A 16,565-nucleotide genomic window follows, 5' to 3' on the forward strand; every position below is an offset into this window, starting at 1 on the left:
CAAATACCTCGACCGTTTCGAATCTGCAAGGTCTCTGCAACTACTTTGTAACACCCCTCTTTATCGACCCCTCCAACGCGACTCTAACCGCAGCAAAGCGGCCACACCAAAAAGCTCCTACGGGACGACTCCCCTATCTATCGCAGCATCCCAGCTATCTCAATATGCGATCCACTGGCTGTATCACAACTTGTCAAGTCTCGCGACAAGCTGCGCGCAACCACGGTACCTCCTCGCATGACAGCATTGCCCATGTACCAAATTACGGCATAGAAATTCTTGGAACGAAGCTGTCCAAACGTCACGAACGTCCAGGCTCGACGCTTCCAGTCTATTCGACGCATGCGCCGCCGTCACGAGGTCCCGTCCGGCTTTCCGACGACGATCACTGAGCTGACTGGCAGCTCGCATGGCGGGGCCGTGCAGTGCTGAGGTCGGTAAATTCGGATGGCTTCGAGGTCTCCTCATGCCTTCGTCACGAACAGCGTTGATCCAGGCAACTGGCCTTCGTACTGTCCCCGCTTATTCTATGTTTGTTTTGGTGCAGTGGTATTGGTTGAGAGGCGTCGCGAGACGTCTGATGCTTTGCAGCGTCGGACGCTCGAACCAACGCCTGATGTCGCCTCATCAATATGGAAATCTGGAGGACGAACTCCGTCGATTCCAGATCCGCTAGATCCCCGCACCGCCACAATTTCTCGTCTCACGCCATCTGCGGCACTCGTAGGTACGTACCTCGAGAACGCGACCGTTCACCAACAATCTTAGTACCGACCTCAGCGCCCAAACCACGCTCTTGAGGCAGTTTCAGATAGCGCGAGACTAACGGCAATACTCAGAACTGGGAGTCAACGTAAAATCATATTTCGACCTCATCTGCCGGACAGAGACAGAAGCCATTTCCACATCATCATCGATCGCATGCATTGCAGCCAGGAGCAACCCATTCACCGCTATGACCCACTAAAAAGCTATCCCAGAATGACACCGGAGGCACAGCTGATGGAGCATATTGATGGCTCGAATCGCACGCAGCGGATAGTCCGCACCGGCCCTTCCCAGTTGGGATGTGACTGCGTCGCTGCGAAGCAGAGCCTGGCTTCCCAGTTACTGCCGGCGCATGCATATCACCAAAATTGGATGCGCGATTAACCTCACCGGGCGTCGGCAATCGAAACGGACCGAAGCTTGTTTCAACCTCTATGCCAGAAGCCCAAGGTGTTGCTGTAACCTGCCAATCGAACCCGCTCCTTTGGATACCCTCCTGTCGAACCTCCTTCCCTCCTATCACGAACCAGGTATCAACACAGCGTGCTATCAGGCCGATCCGCCTTTCCCGTTTGTCGGTAATACGCAGCATTACGCCATCGGGAGGCGAGGGCCTTGAGGACGGCAGCTATTGAAGGAAGTTCCTGCTATAGCCACGATGGTGAATCAATGGGTGTCAAATCAATGCGGAGCGATGCGTGATAGCGTCCGGAGGCAGTCGTGGCCACTCTAGATGCATATATTGTGCTATCATTCGGCGCTCGGCATATCTGCTGAGCCGACGCGCAGTGCCGATGTTATTCCGGACCAGCCTCCTGGCCAGCTTTACATTGTCTTTCTTCTCAGCGTTCCGTCACACCTCACTCCATTTTCGGTTACCTATGCGCTCCCACGTTGCCCCTACAACGATCCGCAAATGCAACGTCGGCCGACGATGACGACTCGGTCGGAGATACTCCACGCCAACCCGATAGGCAAAGGGTTGAATGGTTTTCGTGATACGCACGCTTTGAATTCGACAGATGACGGCAAATCAGGAAGCGGATGATGAAGGTACTGTACTATTTGTCCAACCCTTTGTACGAACCGTCTTCAATTCTAACAGGGCTACCATCATCATTGAGGAGGACAAGCGATATATTGATATCGAAACGGGATGGCCGCACCGATCGCCTCATCATTGATGAGGTGATGAAGCGGGCACCTTGCATCGCTGGCCGAGCAACGACTTGCGATTGTAGTAAGATGTTCTGAGCCAAGCACACGCTGGTATCCGCTGCTCGCCCTTTCACGCAAGGTCGAGGCAACACCATAGCGATGCTGCTAATAGAATTAGGAAGCCAGGTAGTGTACGCTAGTCAAGGTGTAGGGGTGCTCTTTCTCCAGCGCCTTCTGTCTTCTCCCAGCGCTATTCGTAATGGCTCGTGTGCCTCGTCATATCTCCCGTCACTCATCAAGCACCTTCCAAGTCTCTCGTGCAAGTCTAGTCCTACGCTCACGCTGCCTGCGCCAAGTGTAGCAGTCAAAACATATTGCGCATGCGGTATATACGCCCCTCAAATGTTCCGGTTCGCATGGTTGTCGTTGGGAAAGATCTCCTCTGGCCGTTCCACGGCCTTTGTCGACGACATCTTGCTCTTGCTCGTCAAGGAGTGATAGCTAGTCCGACGGCGTGACTAGTAGGAACCAGGGCGAACAGAGAGCATTCCACCATCCGGTAGCAAGATGCACCCATTCACAAAAGAACCTGCTCTAGATGCCAAGTAAAGCACAGCACCGGCCATATCCTTGCAGAAACATTAGCATTCGATCAATTCAGACTGAAGTGTTGGCATACCTCTTCTGTGCCTGTTCGCGTAGCGGGAATAGCTTGCCACGGCATAGAGCCGACGGCGCTGAGATTTCCCTCTGGGGTGTGGGCCTACTCCGATGTAAGCTTCTACTCAACGGTCAAAAGACCTTTTTTTTTTTTCTATCACATACCTCCGTCATTTCCGTGACAAACATACCGGGGGCAATCGCATTGGCCCGGATGCTATGTTTGGCATACTCCGATGACAAAGTCTTCGTCAAGTGGTTCAGAGCAGCCTTGCTAGCGTTGTAGACATAGCTAGGAGCTTCAGCTCGGCACAAGCCACCAAAACTAGTGGTACTAATGAACTGACTCTGTAGCAGTCCACTCTTTCCTACGCTGTCGGGGTGCGTATTGCCAACTCCCAGCAAGCCCAAGAAGGCGAGAAAAGTAAAATACGATCCGGCTATGTTGGTACTAGCAACTTTACTTGCGTCTTCGTAGGTTGTCTTGTCCCACAGCTCCTTTTGAAGTTCACCAACAGTCTGCTCTGCCGGCCTGGGGGCCATACCGGTAACCTCCCCAAGGTAGCCCGAATTGGCGACAAGAAGATTGATAAATGGCGTCTGCCTTTCGATTGTCGACACTGCAGCCTGCAAGGATTCTTTCGAGCTCACATCGCATGCGACCGGAATGAGAGAACCATTTATCTAAAAAGCAATCAGCTTAAGGGGGGAGGATCAGAAATCATTACACACCGCTTTCGATGCAACCTCCTTGAGTTTGGACTCTCGGCGGCCGAGAATGAAGACTTTGGCTGCGCCGTTAACATCCAGAGCATGCGCCATGACTTCGCCCAAACCGGAGCTAGCGCCTGTGACTACAGCAACCAGCCCCTTAACAGAGAAGAGCTGAGCAGCGTCGAGGTTCGACATGTTTGTTGTTATTGTTTGAAAAAGTAAACTTTCCTGGAGAGATGTGACAGGGTTGTTGCAGGACTGAAGCAGAGACGGATAGAAGGGTGTGATGGGGGATATTAAAGGAGTCTGAGGAAGTTGTCTTTGTATTGACGTTCTGCCGGGCCTCGATATTTAACACTCCGTAGCAAGGAATATTATCATCGGATCATGTTCAGGATTGGAGTGTCTTTGTGGCGTGGAGAGGATCGCCGGACCCCCAACAGTCCGCTTAGAAATCAAAAATCAAATACGCAGGCATAAAAGCGCCGGTAAATCCGAGAATGCACGGCCACGAGCAAATTCTAGCCATTTTGGATCTGCCACAGACGGTGTCAAGTTTCCCCTACCGCCCGATCGATACCAGTTGTGACGGGCTATACATAGCCTTGATTGCGGGATTTTTTGGGTGCAGCCTTATCTAGACTCCGCAGATTCCGCTTTGCAGTGAAGGGAGCCTACTGCCGAACATTAATCCTTCCCTTCGATGGTCTCAGACGGTGGATACAGTGCCTTGCTGTCAGGGGCAATTGTGGCGCGGCTATGGAGGAGGCATGCCATTGATAACGGCCACTGAATACCTCAAACTAGTATTGCCTATTGGATTACGATGGTACTAGGAAGTATGCTATGTACAGTAAGCATGCAAACCTTCAGTCATCCCCGGGGCCAGTCGACCTTTGCACAACAATCACACTCTCCACCTCCCTCCTATCAGCTCTCCCACTCCAACCTCGGCAACCTCGGCATCTCCCACCTCCTCCCCATGCCCCCTTGTGTCCCATTCGCCGTCCCATTCCCACCGCCAAACGGGCCCAAACTCGGCGGCACATCCTCAGGCCCCGTCCCCCAAGCACTCTCACTCGTGCCCAGCGTCAACTCCAGCGTCCCTCCCTCGAGGAAGAAGCTATGCTGCAACCAATTCCGCGTATAGGGCTCGCCATTCAGCGTCGCCGACTGGATATATACATTCTTCCCACTCGGATCGAAATTGATATTCCGGATCGTCGCCGTCTTGCCCGTTTGGCCGTTGCGGATGGAAATCGATTCGAAGAACGGAGGCGTGATGAAGTACACGTCTTGCCCTGCGTTGGGGAATATGCCCATCATGGTGAGCGCTTCGAAGGAGCCCATAGCTCCGCTGTCGTCGTTGCCTGGGATGCCGTTCAGGCTGTCGTTGAATTGGCTGGGGATGTAGAAGTGCGCGCGCTCGGCCGACTTGGCGGGCCGACCGGCGTAGTGGTACAGAAAGACTTTTAGGAAGGCTTGCTCGTCGCCGATGTAGCACATGCCCGACTCGTGGAAGAAATCGAGACGCTTGACAAACTGTTCGGCGCCGCCGAGCGTGCGGATCAGCGTCGCCATGTCGCCGGGCGCGAAGAAGGTGTAGAGCCATACGGGGCCTTCGTAGGTCTCGCCGCCGCTTGGATTCAAATAACAGCCAGTAAAGTCCATCAGGGGAGAACAGAAGATCGGGTCCTGGAAGCCCCAGGTGCCGTTCATGTAGCGTGGCTGCAGGAAGCCAGTGAACCCCGTGTCTGTGCCGTTGATGAGGGACTTCTGGTCTGCTTTGAACATATTCTTCCAGTTGCCGGATCTGGTGAGGTACTTGTTGTAGTCGGCGGTGTGGCCGAGCGCCTTGGCGAGAAGCGCGATGCAGAAGTCGTTGTATGCGTATTCGACGGTGCGCGAGATGCTGCGCGTTTCGGTGCCGACACCTTCGAGATCGAGATTCTCGGTTGGGATGTATCCAAGCTCCTTCCAGGATCTGAGGCCGCCGCGTCCTCGGTGGTGTTAGTTGGAGAGAAGAGACGGAGTATGGGAGGGGGATGAGTATACCTTCGACGTCCCAGTTTCGCGGCTCGATTTCTGCGTCGGAGACGAGCGCTTCGTAGGCCAGGGTCCAGTCGATGCCCGTGGTTATGTTCTTGAGGTAGGCGTCTACGATGACAATGTCGGCGTTCGATCCGCCCTGCGTAAAGCCTGCACACCGTCAGCCTTACCAGGGCCGCAACAGTAAGAAAGTCATTCGCACCTTTGCAAAAGCTCATCCGACAATCCGGCAACTTCCCCTCATGCCGATAGATATCCAACAAACTCCTCACCATCAACGTCTGACTGTGCGGATCCAGCAGCGTAATCAGCGGATGGATACTCCTGAAACTATCCCAGATGCAATAGTAGCTATCATAGTACGGCTCGCCGGGCGTACTCCAATATGGGTTCTCACCCGTATAATCCTGCGGACTGATCATACTGCGATACACGCCGCTCCAGAACGCGCGCTGCAGCACATCGCTCGCACCCCCAGGCTCGATGCTAATCACGTCGAGTTTATCGCTCCAAGCCTTCTCGGCCGCCTTAAGCGTACCGTCGAAATCGAACTCGGGGATCTCGCGCTCCGCATTCGCACATGCTTGCGCTTCGCTGATGAAGCTCATCCCCACGCGCGCGGCAATCTGATTGTTACTATCCGGCTTCTCGAACTGCACCCAACCCCCCGCAGGTCGTATACTCGGACTACTCTCCGTCTCAGCCCCAAGCACCCTGAAGAACTTTGCCTCAGCCGAGGCGCGCGAGTTCGAAAACACGCCGCTGCGCTTCAAGCTCGCGCCATGGAAATCAGCGCAGAAGTAGCTCACATACGAGCCGATTCCGAAACTGGGTATGAAGCGAGCGCCGCCCGTGAGCCGCCCATTCGCCCCGACTTTGATGGTGCCGTCGCTGCGCGTCTGCGGAAGGTCTTGGAGCTCGAGCACGATGAGCGGGTTTAGCGGCGTGTTGGGCGTGACTGGCGTCGAGGGAAATGTGAACCTGTATAAAGCGGTGCGGTTTGAGACGGTCATTTCCGTCCGGATTTGCGAGGCGAGCGTGATGTCGAAGTATCCGGGGCGCGCGTGCACGCTGCCATTTACGCGGGGCGTGAGACGTTCCCAGGAGGTGAAGTTGCAGGCGTTGATGTCGCCGTTCGGGCAGCCAGATTGCGGGAAGATGGGGAAGTTGCCGAGGGAGGCGGCCTGCGATGGTTAGTCCGCTTTGGAAGGTGGAGAAGGGGACTGATCGAGGACGAAAGAAGGGAGATGGACGGTAAAGGGGTAGACTGGACTCACGCCTCCGGTTCCAGAGTCGTGCATGTGCGAGAAGCCGAGGATTTCGCTGTCGTCGGATGCGAAGCCGCCCTGGTTTTCGCCCACGACGTCCGGTCCGGCTTTTACCATGCCTATTCTTCGATCAGTGCCTGTGCGTCTTGAATGAAAGGGGAAGAAGCGTCGTGGTGGGGAAACGCACCGAAAGGTAGTGTCGCGCCGGGAAAGACATGGCCTGCGACTCGTCAATTCTCCTCCCTTCGTCAGACTCCAATTCGCAGTCTACCAACCTCCATTAATCGTCCCAATAAGCGGATCCACCCAGTCATACGGCGTACTCTGCGCGCTCACACGCAGCAGCAGCAGCGCCAGCGACACCGCGCCCGCGCGTTCTCTCCACGCGCACAATCGCATCTTTCAAATTCGTACACTTCCACAGGACAGGGCAGGACTTCCTCACGAGGGAAGCCAGAAAAAAGATGCGCGCGAGAGGGCCCGCAACGACGGGCCCCGCTCCTTTATGAACCACATCTCCCAACCGCACTTGGCAGGTAATACTGGTAAGCGGCACGCTGGTCGCAAAGCCGCATCGATATGCGCGTAGTCAGGAACAGGAAGCTGCGCTGGGGTTGGCGGTTATTTTACCCGTGCAGGAGAAGCCGTTGAGAAGGGATTGCTGGATTGGGTCGGGTGGATGATGGCATGGGGCCGGGTGTGGCTGCGGGGTACATTAGTACACAGTAGCTGGGGATGTGCGAACATGGGTCGGCTCGGGATCGGGATGATGGATGCCGGGGATAGCGATTCAGAGGCAGGGGGGGGTGGTGCTTGCTATTCGATGGAAATACTCAAGAGTTACGGAATATAGGAGTGGATGCAAAGGAGAAAGATCTTGGCTCTTCTATAGGAAGATCTCGTGCATAGCTTGGCAGGGGAGGGAACCCGTGTTGAGTCGCTAACCAGAACGATCGACTCGACTTTGCACCCCTTGTTATTGGGAGAATATGGGGAATATCTAGAAGCCTTGGGGACTTTCGAATCTCTGTTTGGCGAAATTGTTGGTTTGGTCAGATGGGCCGGTTTAGAGGGCATAGCCGAGAGAGATCATCCGGCATATTGAATGTGCGGTTAAGATCCGCTCATGGTTTCCCCGGAGCAATATAAAGCTCTGTGCCCCTTTACCTTGCTGTTTTTCCTGAAGTCTCTGCACTGGAGCTCAGCCCGCTTTTACTCTGTAAAGTATGTACGTGGGCGACAACTAACACGATTGCTTGTAGCAAGCTCTGGCGCTAATGTTGGGAAACCATGGATCCGAGCATGTGACGGGTACTAAACTGCCCCGTGGCAAACTTTGTCTTCTACATCTTGGTATGCGTAAGTATTAGTGGCTGCTGTGCAGTTAGTGTGCGGCACTCAAGCAGTATATACGGTTTTCTCGGGCTCAATCACACGTCCCAATATCTCATGTCCTATGGTATCTTGTCAAAGCCCCGTCTGTCAGGGAGAACAGGCCTCTTAGACTTATATGACAAGCTGTGTGATTATCAGTCCAACCCATAGCCTCTAGTCCTCGTCCTAAGTTAGGTCGATCACCCTCTCCTTGCTCTTGTCCTCGTCCTCGTCCTCCGCCTCGAGGTCTAGCCCTGACCCTCGCTGCTCTCAAACGGCGGCTGCTGAGTTGCCCTAGAAGTCGCTGAGGTCGCGGGGACGAAGCCCGTAACGCTCGGATCCAGGCCAGGAGCAGCACGCGCAGGCTCACGGATAGCGACCGCGTGGCTACTGACTCGGTGTTCAGCAGGCATCGGAGGACGACCACCAGCTCCTGGGGCAGCCGTAGGATGATAGTGCTGGATGAGCGGATAGCCGCCGAAACCGTACGCTCCTGGAGGAAATGCCGGGCCGGGCTGGGCACCAGGGACGCCGTAAACTCCTGAAGGATACGTCGGGCTAGTTAGCACAGGCCAGCCACCGAAGGTTCCCCGCGGGTAGCTGAGGCTAGGTTCGTGAGCCGCAGGGAAGCGATGTACTCCTGGGGGACGCATTGGGTGAGGTCGAGTAGAGATGGGAGGATATCCGGCGCTGTGTGGGATAGACTGAGTGCCGAAGCCACCAGGAGGAGGGTTATCGTAGGTCAGGTTAATTTGGCTTCCTTGACTGCCAAATCCACCTCGAGACGGCATACCACCACGTCCCAAGTCCAACGACACCGGCCTACCCCTAAAGGCACGGCCACGACCCCGTCCACCCCGTCCACCCCGACCTTGGCGCTCCGGAATCTGCCAACGACCACCGCGGTATTGCGAATCCGAAGCCAGCGCAAGCTGCCGCACACTCTCCTCATCAGCGACCGGTGGACCGCTGCGCTGGCCGAACGTGTCCATTTCCACGAACGGATTGCGGTCAGGATCTGGTGACGGTTGCCGCCGGGTTACTCGCATTGCACGATCCTCGGTCTCGGTTGCCTCAGAGTCGTAGCTGTCCTGGTGGGCCTGGTAGTCGGACTCGCTAGGCGGCGGGCAGATGCGGAATCCGAAGGCGTCCACTGGGCTCGGGAGAGTGAAAGGGTTTGGATCGCCGGGAGAACCGAAGTCTAGGACGCGTCCGGATGGTAGAACAGCGGGCGCGGTGTGAGGCATTGGTGGGAGTTGAGCGGTGTTAGATGCTGCTGGGAAGTTAGTACGGTGGCTTTGTGAGATCCTAGAGCTAGTCGTTTACCTGGAGGAAGGTCGCAGTCACCTGTAACACCGGTGCTGGTTACTGGCAGAGGTCGCTGAGCGCGCTGGTCCGCTTGGTTGCCTATAGCACTGGGGCCTGAAGAGGTGCGGTTGCGGTTGCGGTTGCGGTTGCTGTTGCTGTTGCTGGGGCCCATATCCGGTACGGAGTCTTGGACGAGCGAGAGGAGGAGGCTTGGATGATCTTCGCGTCCTTGACCACGCCCGCTCAGGCCACCGCCGCGCCGGGGCAGCGCTGATGCTCGAGCAGAAGTAGATGGCAGGGTGTCAAGCTCGCAGACAGAGTCTAGGGCTCTCACAGTCTGCGGTGGAGCTTGCTCTGTTGCGGTAGCGCTTGGATCCCGAGGTAGAGTTGGCGTCTCGCTGGAAGTTACAGTCAGTCCAGGCGAGTCGGCACTAGTTCTATCTTTCTCCTCCGGCTTGGCCATGTTTTTGTTGTTGTTATTGTTGTCTGCTTGTTTTGTTAGTAATTGCTCGGCTTTCTGTTTGCATAGGCGCAGGCTTACCAGCCATGTCAATAGCTTCACGCACCAAGTAGTGTGATTTGGATACAGATTCGAGATGCCGAGCGTGAATCGAGCACAAAAATCGCAGCAACTTGGTGCGGCGCTTCAGGTGGGGGAGAATTGAGCTTTATATAGGCGCATGCTCTCAACCAGAAGAGCCAGTGAAATGTTACAGCTAAACCTTCCCACGGCAACCGCAATTCTAGTGCGCATCTTATGGTGCAAATTTTGCTGCTATATCTGAGGCTTTCCCTCCACGTCGCCTTGCTTGGTTGATACCGCGCTATGCGGGGTATCTTGCGAACAGGGGCGGCCCATGCGATGATGTGAAAGCTGCTTGAGATGAGGCAACAGGAATGGAGTGACTCAAAGTATTACAGAGCACGTACCTCAGAGCATGTATCTAGCAGTCAAAACCTGAATTTGAATAGTAGGAATATACAGAAAGATGACTCTATAGATATGAAAGCATTACCGAAAAGGGGTATCATCAATAGAACCTACTCTTGCCTCTACGGTCCGGCGTGTACCTCGACCTTCCACCCATCCTCCGCGTAGATATGAATCGTCTTCTCTTGGGAGTCATACTCGAATGCTCCCAGCTTCCGGTTTCCTTCGGCATCCTTGAGTGGACTCCGCACCTTTCTCCTCCGATTGCTGGTTGGAGGACTAATCATGTCGTCTGTTAAACTCCGCTTTTCGCCCGTGGAAGGGATGCCGTCCCGCGAGGTCGAGGCCGGAGTAGGCAATAAGGCTATGTTTCCTTGCGGTTGCGCGGAGGCAGAAGTTACCTGTCGTTCAGATGTGTCCTCGCGAACAAGGATGCGGACTTCCCTCGAAGCGCGGATGCCTATGCCTTGTGTGCTGCCCGAGCATTGTGTTGCTGATGCCGTCGTGCAGGTGTCATGCACCGTCGCCTGCTGCGTTTCTTGAATGACAGCATCGATAGGTGTTTGTGGTGTAGTTTCCTGAGTTTTGCGCGGAGTCGTACGTTGAGTTGTTTCTTGGGTGGTCTCGTACTCCGACAAACTGACCTGGGATTCAGCCATCTCCTTGGCGTACATCTTCGCGAAGATGGAAACGTCTTTTGCGTGGCCATCTAATTTGTCAGTACCGGGGATATCCCACTTCTCTTCCGCCATCCGTTCAAGGTGCTCCATGGTAACGGCATCCTCCCATGTCCGATCGTGGTGGATCTTCTTGATTCGTGGGTGCCGAAGCATCTCGAAGGTCTCGTTTTGAACCTTCTCGTAACCGCCACCGAGGATTTCGGCTACGAATGGTTCCTTGAAAGCCACGGACATACGGCGGTCACAGCTGCAGCCATGATCAATATCAAACTTTTCGATTGATCCGTCGTGGTGAAGGACGACTTTGTGGAGATACCCGTTGAGGTTCAGGTGCTTAAGTTCTGGCTTTGGAATACATTTATCAAGACTGAGGCATCCCACCACCTTGAACTTCGGCTTTGCTCCGGATCTCTGCACGGCAGACTTGTTGCTTGTGCATCCGAGGTAGAAATGTGTCCAGTGTAGTGGCTTCAGATCCGTCCTCGGAGCCACCTGTGCGTCAAAGCGCGCGCCAACGATGGCGAAATCCCCTAGATCTCGTTCGCCGCCCATGTCGCCGAGATAGTCTTTCTTTAGCTTGATGAAGTAGCCCGGCTGGCGATGCCCTACTTGGGCAAGTAATGGAAAGTAAGGAGCATGGAGAGGCTTCAGTACTAGCCCCTCTTGGCGGTAAGCAAGCGTTCTGGCAAAAGCTTGCTTCAGGTCAGTGACGCCATGCTCAGTCTTAAAGTCGAGAAGGGTCCACTCGGAGCGCTGGGATCGCCCTGGAATGATTCGTACAAGGTTTCGGAGAATCTGTCGTCGGTCCTGAAGACACATGCGCATGGTCGGATCGTTGTCGAGCATTAGGACGTCAAAGAATGCTATCATCAAATGCTCCCACTCGTGTGGTAGTGAGTCCTGCAGCGTCCCCATGAACGATCCGGATCTTGAGATGTGCTTCCGGATCTTAGAGAATGAAAGGATCTTCTTTTCTTTGTCGCTGTACAGAACCATTTCTCCTAGGACAATGCACTTGCGTTTGAACATGCAGTCCGCGCGTCCGATACGAAGAGCGTTTCGAATAATACTACCACTAGTTAGGCAATTTCATAAGTGGGAGCCTAGCAGCATTGAAAGCGTACCTATGAAGAGCTTCGCGATCCCTTGTCGCATCTTTGCCGTTCTTGGAGAAGATTTTGATATCATTTGGAGCATTGTCCAAATCGACGTGGATCTCACAGTATTCTAATAAGTCAGTTAGGATGCCTGGGCCAATGTCGAAGAGAAGGATGTGCAGCCTACCGCCATCATATTTGACTTCAGCAGCCCAGGTCTGACTGCCTAGTAACTGAAAGCAATACTTGAATGACTATTCAAACGGTCAGCAAGTAGTAGTTCTTTCGCTTCAAGATACTAACCCAAGCTTTATGAAACGTCGGACGGCCAACTTTGACGCCAACAACAGCTTTCAGTTGCTTGGCGGCTTCTATCCGCAGCGTCTTCTCGAGGGGTGATTCCGGAACAGGTGGATAGCGACTTAGTTCTCCCCTCAGCATCCCGAATGCGGCCTCGAAGTCGTTCTGAAACTTGAGCAGATCGGGAAGGAGGAAATGGTATCGCTCAAACACGAAAGACTCATCGAGTTCAATCGTAGGATACTCTCTCAGGATGAGTCGCACAAACCATTTTGCCTCCTGTGACTCGAGTCGGTCGAGGATATACTTCAGCTCGATATCGGTGTTTTTGTGCTGGTCGCGTCGCTGCTGAATTGCCGTATCAGAGAATCGATATTTTGCCGCCAACTGCGTCAACAGAGTGTCGACTCTTTCGATTGGGATGGGACGCTTCCTCTTGAAGGTGCCATCCCAAGGTCTTATCGCTCGCGCCATGTACACGCCGAGATCGCCATGCAATCCGCTCGGCCATTTGTCGAAAAGCGTTCGCTGGATATGATTGAAGTGGAGCAACGCTGTGATCTTCTTTGACAGCAAAGGGGGCTGCATGCCATAGACTCGATCCTTTCGTCGTTGAGGGAATATTGCCGACAGTACTGCACTGCCATTGGTAGCCGGGCTATCGAGATCTCGCCGATGACGGATGAACCATTTGGATACACTGTCCTGGATGCGTTCCTTCTCCTTCCGTGGGGTGTATCGCGGCTGGTGGAGCGAGATCTGTTCAACGCCCTCCAACAGGATGCATATGTCGTTGAAATTAATGGGCATTAGAAATGGTATAGTTATCCAAGATGTGAGCGCTGATGGTATCAACCGGCCATGAGTCGCTTGTGCCAGTGAGTTGATCCGGCGGACAGGGCCAGTGCCAATCGGAAAGAGCGCCGGGCGCTATCGAACGTTGGAGGACTGAGCAGTCGCGCGGGTAATCGAGAGCGATGAACAGAGGAACACGGCAGCACCGATCAACCCCGTATTGCCATTTCTCGGACAACGATGAAGCAGGTAGTGAATGTAGCATGCTAGGGCGAATCGCTCTCATCCCTCGCTCCCCACAAGCCATTCTGGCCCCAAATCATCCAATGCTCTCCAAAAGGACCGGATATGTATTCGTCGGTCCCCCTCTCCGCTCCCTTCGATCGGTGTTGGTGTCCTGCCACGACCGTTCGGTTCCTAGGCCAGGGTTTGCTGGACGAACGACTCAAGAAATCGATGCTAATGCAAGAGAGCGGCTGGGCAATTATAGACGCGCCGTATCACGAAGAAGGGTGAGGAGGGAAAGAATAATGAGCTGATGGGGATCGTGTATTATTAGCATTGTTCTCAATAAAGAAGGCGCGTGTCTACATCGGCACTAATGCACGCCATCATGTGAAGACGCGCATGAACCATACCCAATCAAGAGAGTTCACACATCGTTCTCCTTCGTACATCTCCGCCTCATCTCTCAGGCGCGTAGATCGCGTCTCTGCAGGACTCTTCTTCTAGAGCATCGCGAAACAGCATAAATCGCCGCCATGTAGCACTCCTGCGGACGGAGAGCCTTGTCGGCGGCCCTGAACGACCGAATGCCGCGCGTTAGTCAGCTCGGAGCTATGAGCTCCGTTACGTCCACAGCGCCATCAAGCTCGATACCAGAGCAACGAGCTTGGATACTCTCTTAAGTGAGCTTGTTGGTGTTCCTTCTTCAGGAGTGACCGCCTTCACGTATGCTCTTCACTCACAGTACCTGCTCATAACACTCATTGGAGTATTGCAGCCCCCACGGTGCGGCTCGAGACGTCATTCATCTGTACGTCGGCCATTGCTCCCTGTTGTCTATTGAACCCTACTAACGGCTCCCAGAACTCCTCTGACAGCCAACTAGAAACTGATTGCTTCTCCCTCGTTCGCAATGGCCGGGAAAGCGCCTGCCTTCGACCCCGTCGCCAATGACCCCCGCTCCGAAGCTTCCAAGAAGCGCGATCTGATCTCGCGTGGCGACTACACGCCGACACCGGCTGGAAAAGCCGTCTTCTTCCTTGCTCGCGCAGCCGATCCCTTTCTACAATATGGTATCCTGGCTCATGGCCTCGGGACTGGCTTCCTGCACCGCCTTGGCGTGCGGACCCTGCCGCCTGGGCTGCCAGCGCACACAGGAATCTCTGGCATCGATAGTCTAGGGCTCTCGCCTTACCGGCTAGTGCTGCTAGGGATGGCGGTCGGAAGTGCTGTTAAGCAGAATATCTGGGTAACGGCACTATCCGGAGAGCCAATGGATATACGCAGCGCTGTTGCTATTGGCATCTTTAACACTGTTTTCAACAGCATCAACACCTATGCCTTCCTCGTACGGGCGACTTCCGCGTCAACTGAATCTGCATTCCCACAGTCAACGCTCATTGTCGGCAGCGTCCTCTACGTCACCGGCATCCTCACCGAACTTATCGCAGAGATCCAGCGAAAGCGCTTCAAGTCCGATCCCAAGAACAAGGGTAAGCCTTACACGGGAGGCTTGTGGAGTTTCGCGAGGCACATCAATTACGGTGCATACACGATTTGGAGGGCTGGATACGCCATCGCCGGGGGAGGATGGATCTTGGGGGCGCTCGAGGGAGCTTTCTTTTTTGCCGATTTCGCGACACGAGGGGTTCCAATCTTGAACGAATACTGCGAAAAGCGGTACGGTGAAGACTGGGTGCAATTCAAGAAACAGACAAAGTATCGGCTCATCCCCGGTATCTACTAAACGAACTGGGTCCTGCAGTCGAAATTGTACTACAAAGTTAGATTCTGCAGCCATCGCGTGGTCTATGGTGGGTCCAGACCCTCCAGCCCGCCTGGAGCTCGTATATACGCTGTGCTCAGCACACAAACGTCCGCACGTCTGAATTTGGCGACATGTACCTCCAAGCGCTTACTCACGCAAGATTCGCTAACGTAGTCCTAGCTATCATGCATGGTGAGCGGCACATGGGAGCTGAGATGCGGGCCGATTTGCCAGAACAAGGTGGGGAAAAATTGTCCTCAACAGCGACCCAGCCGCGGACTTTCTGAAGTCATGATGCCATGGAGCCATTCGATCTTCCGGCTCCGCGTACGCGACCACCCCAACGAGATCCACTGCGCCGGACACGAGTACCGTGATGGGGCAGGCTACTTTTGTCCGGAGCTCGGTTCCGAACTTTACACGCAACGGCCATGTCGGAGCATTAACCACCTACAGGCCCAATATGGAAGTCCACGATCGATGCACTCTCGCTCCATCAGGCCACCGCCAGTCGTACCACGCAGGTGCTGTTCCTGCGTTCGGCTCTCCACCACACCCTCGGCTACTACCACGGCTGGCTTTGAAGGTGCAGAGGAAACGCCAATGGGGCGGTGGACTTTGCCCAGGTATCAGCAAGCGTGACGTTGTCCATTCCTCGCAATTCCGGTGAGCTTAGACGCTCTCGCTTCAGAGTTCCACGCCTGGGTCTTGTCGAAACCACCATCAACAGTACATCGTGTGCGCCGTATCCGGAATGTCCTATGAGAGCTAGCCAACAGCGAGCGATAACCCCACTCGCGTCGGCTGTCAAGCGGTAAGTATTACGCCATGGTTCAGCTGAGGGGGACAACAAAGTACGCGTCCTTTCTCCGCTGCTCTAAAATTTATCCAACAACTGTCCTTGAAAACACGTCTGCACGTCTGCGGGGTCTATAGCCTTCTGGATTCAACGGGCAAAGATCAACAAACCCTTTCCGCGTTTAGCTTCGAGGGCGGGAGGAATGCTGACGGACCCTGTGGCGCTGATGTGGCGCAAGAATTGCGCGCCACACTTTCTTTCACACTTGCAGCCATCAATCAACTCGCTTCGCATCTCCACAATTGCCTCAGGCCCGTCTCTCCAGGAGGTGGCTATGTCTGCCGTCGGGCGAAAAGCGAAGTGAAGAGACGCCGTGCAGTATTGCCCCCCTTTGTGCTGCAGAGACGCCAGAAAACATCAACGAAAACTGAGGCAAGTCGCGATCATGGACTTGCTCGGCGGGCGCGGCAGGGCGGGGAAACAAAGATGGAAGGATGCGCACACATGTGCATGCATGCGCCGGCTGGACTCCGAGCGGCTCAAGTGGCCCTATCACAGCCAAGGTGCAGCCTTGAAACGCACACGACGACGGGGATGCAGAGGCGAGCTCTGGAACAAGTGGAGAGGAGTTGAACGCCGGTGCCAGGTGGTGGTGGTGAGGGGTAGCTTAT

General features: G+C 54.6%; 7 protein-coding genes across 7 annotated transcripts; 3 read left to right on the plus strand and 4 right to left on the minus strand.

Moving 5' to 3' along the window:
* The first annotated feature begins 360 nt into the window (after nucleotides 1-360).
* On the plus strand, nucleotides 361-1,327 carry BU26DRAFT_62739 (uncharacterized protein). Its single transcript, XM_033836116.1, has 2 exons — nucleotides 361-723; nucleotides 769-1,327. The coding sequence occupies exons 1-2, from the start codon at nucleotides 448-450 to the stop codon at nucleotides 1,150-1,152; spliced, it is 660 nt and encodes a 219-aa protein (XP_033681130.1). The 5' UTR covers nucleotides 361-447; the 3' UTR covers nucleotides 1,153-1,327.
* A 1,117-nt stretch (nucleotides 1,328-2,444) lies between these two features.
* BU26DRAFT_432058 (short chain dehydrogenase/reductase family) lies at nucleotides 2,445-3,495 on the minus strand (the record flags this gene model as incomplete). Its single annotated transcript, XM_033823951.1, has 4 exons — nucleotides 2,445-2,555; nucleotides 2,606-2,689; nucleotides 2,752-3,270; nucleotides 3,319-3,495. The coding sequence occupies 4 exons, from the start codon at nucleotides 3,493-3,495 to the stop codon at nucleotides 2,445-2,447; spliced, it is 891 nt and encodes a 296-aa protein (XP_033681131.1).
* Nucleotides 3,496-3,824: 329 nt separating this feature from the next.
* Nucleotides 3,825-6,734, minus strand: BU26DRAFT_607386 (glycoside hydrolase family 92 protein; the record flags this gene model as incomplete). Its single annotated transcript, XM_033835746.1, has 4 exons — nucleotides 3,825-5,300; nucleotides 5,356-5,499; nucleotides 5,552-6,533; nucleotides 6,627-6,734. 4 exons carry the CDS (start codon nucleotides 6,732-6,734, stop codon nucleotides 4,231-4,233), a joined length of 2,304 nt encoding a protein of 767 aa, XP_033681132.1. The 3' UTR covers nucleotides 3,825-4,230.
* A 1,505-nt stretch (nucleotides 6,735-8,239) lies between these two features.
* On the minus strand, nucleotides 8,240-9,847 carry BU26DRAFT_607387 (uncharacterized protein; the record flags this gene model as incomplete). The annotated part of the gene is made up of 3 exons (XM_033835747.1): nucleotides 8,240-9,264; nucleotides 9,318-9,785; nucleotides 9,841-9,847. 3 exons carry the CDS (start codon nucleotides 9,845-9,847, stop codon nucleotides 8,240-8,242), a joined length of 1,500 nt encoding a protein of 499 aa, XP_033681133.1.
* Nucleotides 9,848-10,352: 505 nt separating this feature from the next.
* On the minus strand, nucleotides 10,353-13,117 carry BU26DRAFT_567631 (uncharacterized protein; the record flags this gene model as incomplete). The annotated part of the gene is made up of 4 exons (XM_033833674.1): nucleotides 10,353-11,979; nucleotides 12,035-12,137; nucleotides 12,195-12,261; nucleotides 12,311-13,117. The coding sequence occupies 4 exons, from the start codon at nucleotides 13,115-13,117 to the stop codon at nucleotides 10,353-10,355; spliced, it is 2,604 nt and encodes an 867-aa protein (XP_033681134.1).
* An 883-nt stretch (nucleotides 13,118-14,000) lies between these two features.
* On the plus strand, nucleotides 14,001-15,124 carry BU26DRAFT_521611 (uncharacterized protein). The gene is made up of 2 exons (XM_033829579.1): nucleotides 14,001-14,138; nucleotides 14,192-15,124. Exon 2 carries the CDS (start codon nucleotides 14,241-14,243, stop codon nucleotides 15,072-15,074), a length of 834 nt encoding a protein of 277 aa, XP_033681135.1. The 5' UTR covers nucleotides 14,001-14,138; nucleotides 14,192-14,240; the 3' UTR covers nucleotides 15,075-15,124.
* A 12-nt stretch (nucleotides 15,125-15,136) lies between these two features.
* Nucleotides 15,137-16,038, plus strand: BU26DRAFT_62820 (uncharacterized protein). Its single transcript, XM_033836118.1, has one exon. It carries the CDS (start codon nucleotides 15,285-15,287, stop codon nucleotides 15,735-15,737), a length of 453 nt encoding a protein of 150 aa, XP_033681136.1. The 5' UTR covers nucleotides 15,137-15,284; the 3' UTR covers nucleotides 15,738-16,038.
* The last annotated feature ends 527 nt before the right edge of the window (nucleotides 16,039-16,565 follow it).

This window comes from Trematosphaeria pertusa, assembly GCF_010094035.1.
Source record: "Trematosphaeria pertusa strain CBS 122368 unplaced genomic scaffold BU26scaffold_11, whole genome shotgun sequence".
NCBI lineage: Eukaryota > Fungi > Ascomycota > Dothideomycetes > Pleosporales > Trematosphaeriaceae > Trematosphaeria > Trematosphaeria pertusa.

What these genes read in the sequence shown, in the direction of transcription:
- BU26DRAFT_62739 (XM_033836116.1), top strand. Translation starts at nt 448, where the DNA reads ATGGCTTCGAGGTCTCCTCATGCCTTCGTCACGAACAGCGTTGATCCA. An exon ending in TCACGCCATCTGCGGCACTC is followed by an intron (nt 724 to 768) that starts GTAGGTACGTAC and finishes CAACAATCTTAG; the next exon opens with TACCGACCTCAGCGCCCAAA.
- BU26DRAFT_521611 (XM_033829579.1), top strand. Translation starts at nt 14,241, where the DNA reads ATGGCCGGGAAAGCGCCTGCCTTCGACCCCGTCGCCAATGACCCCCGC.
- BU26DRAFT_62820 (XM_033836118.1), top strand. Translation starts at nt 15,285, where the DNA reads ATGGTGAGCGGCACATGGGAGCTGAGATGCGGGCCGATTTGCCAGAAC.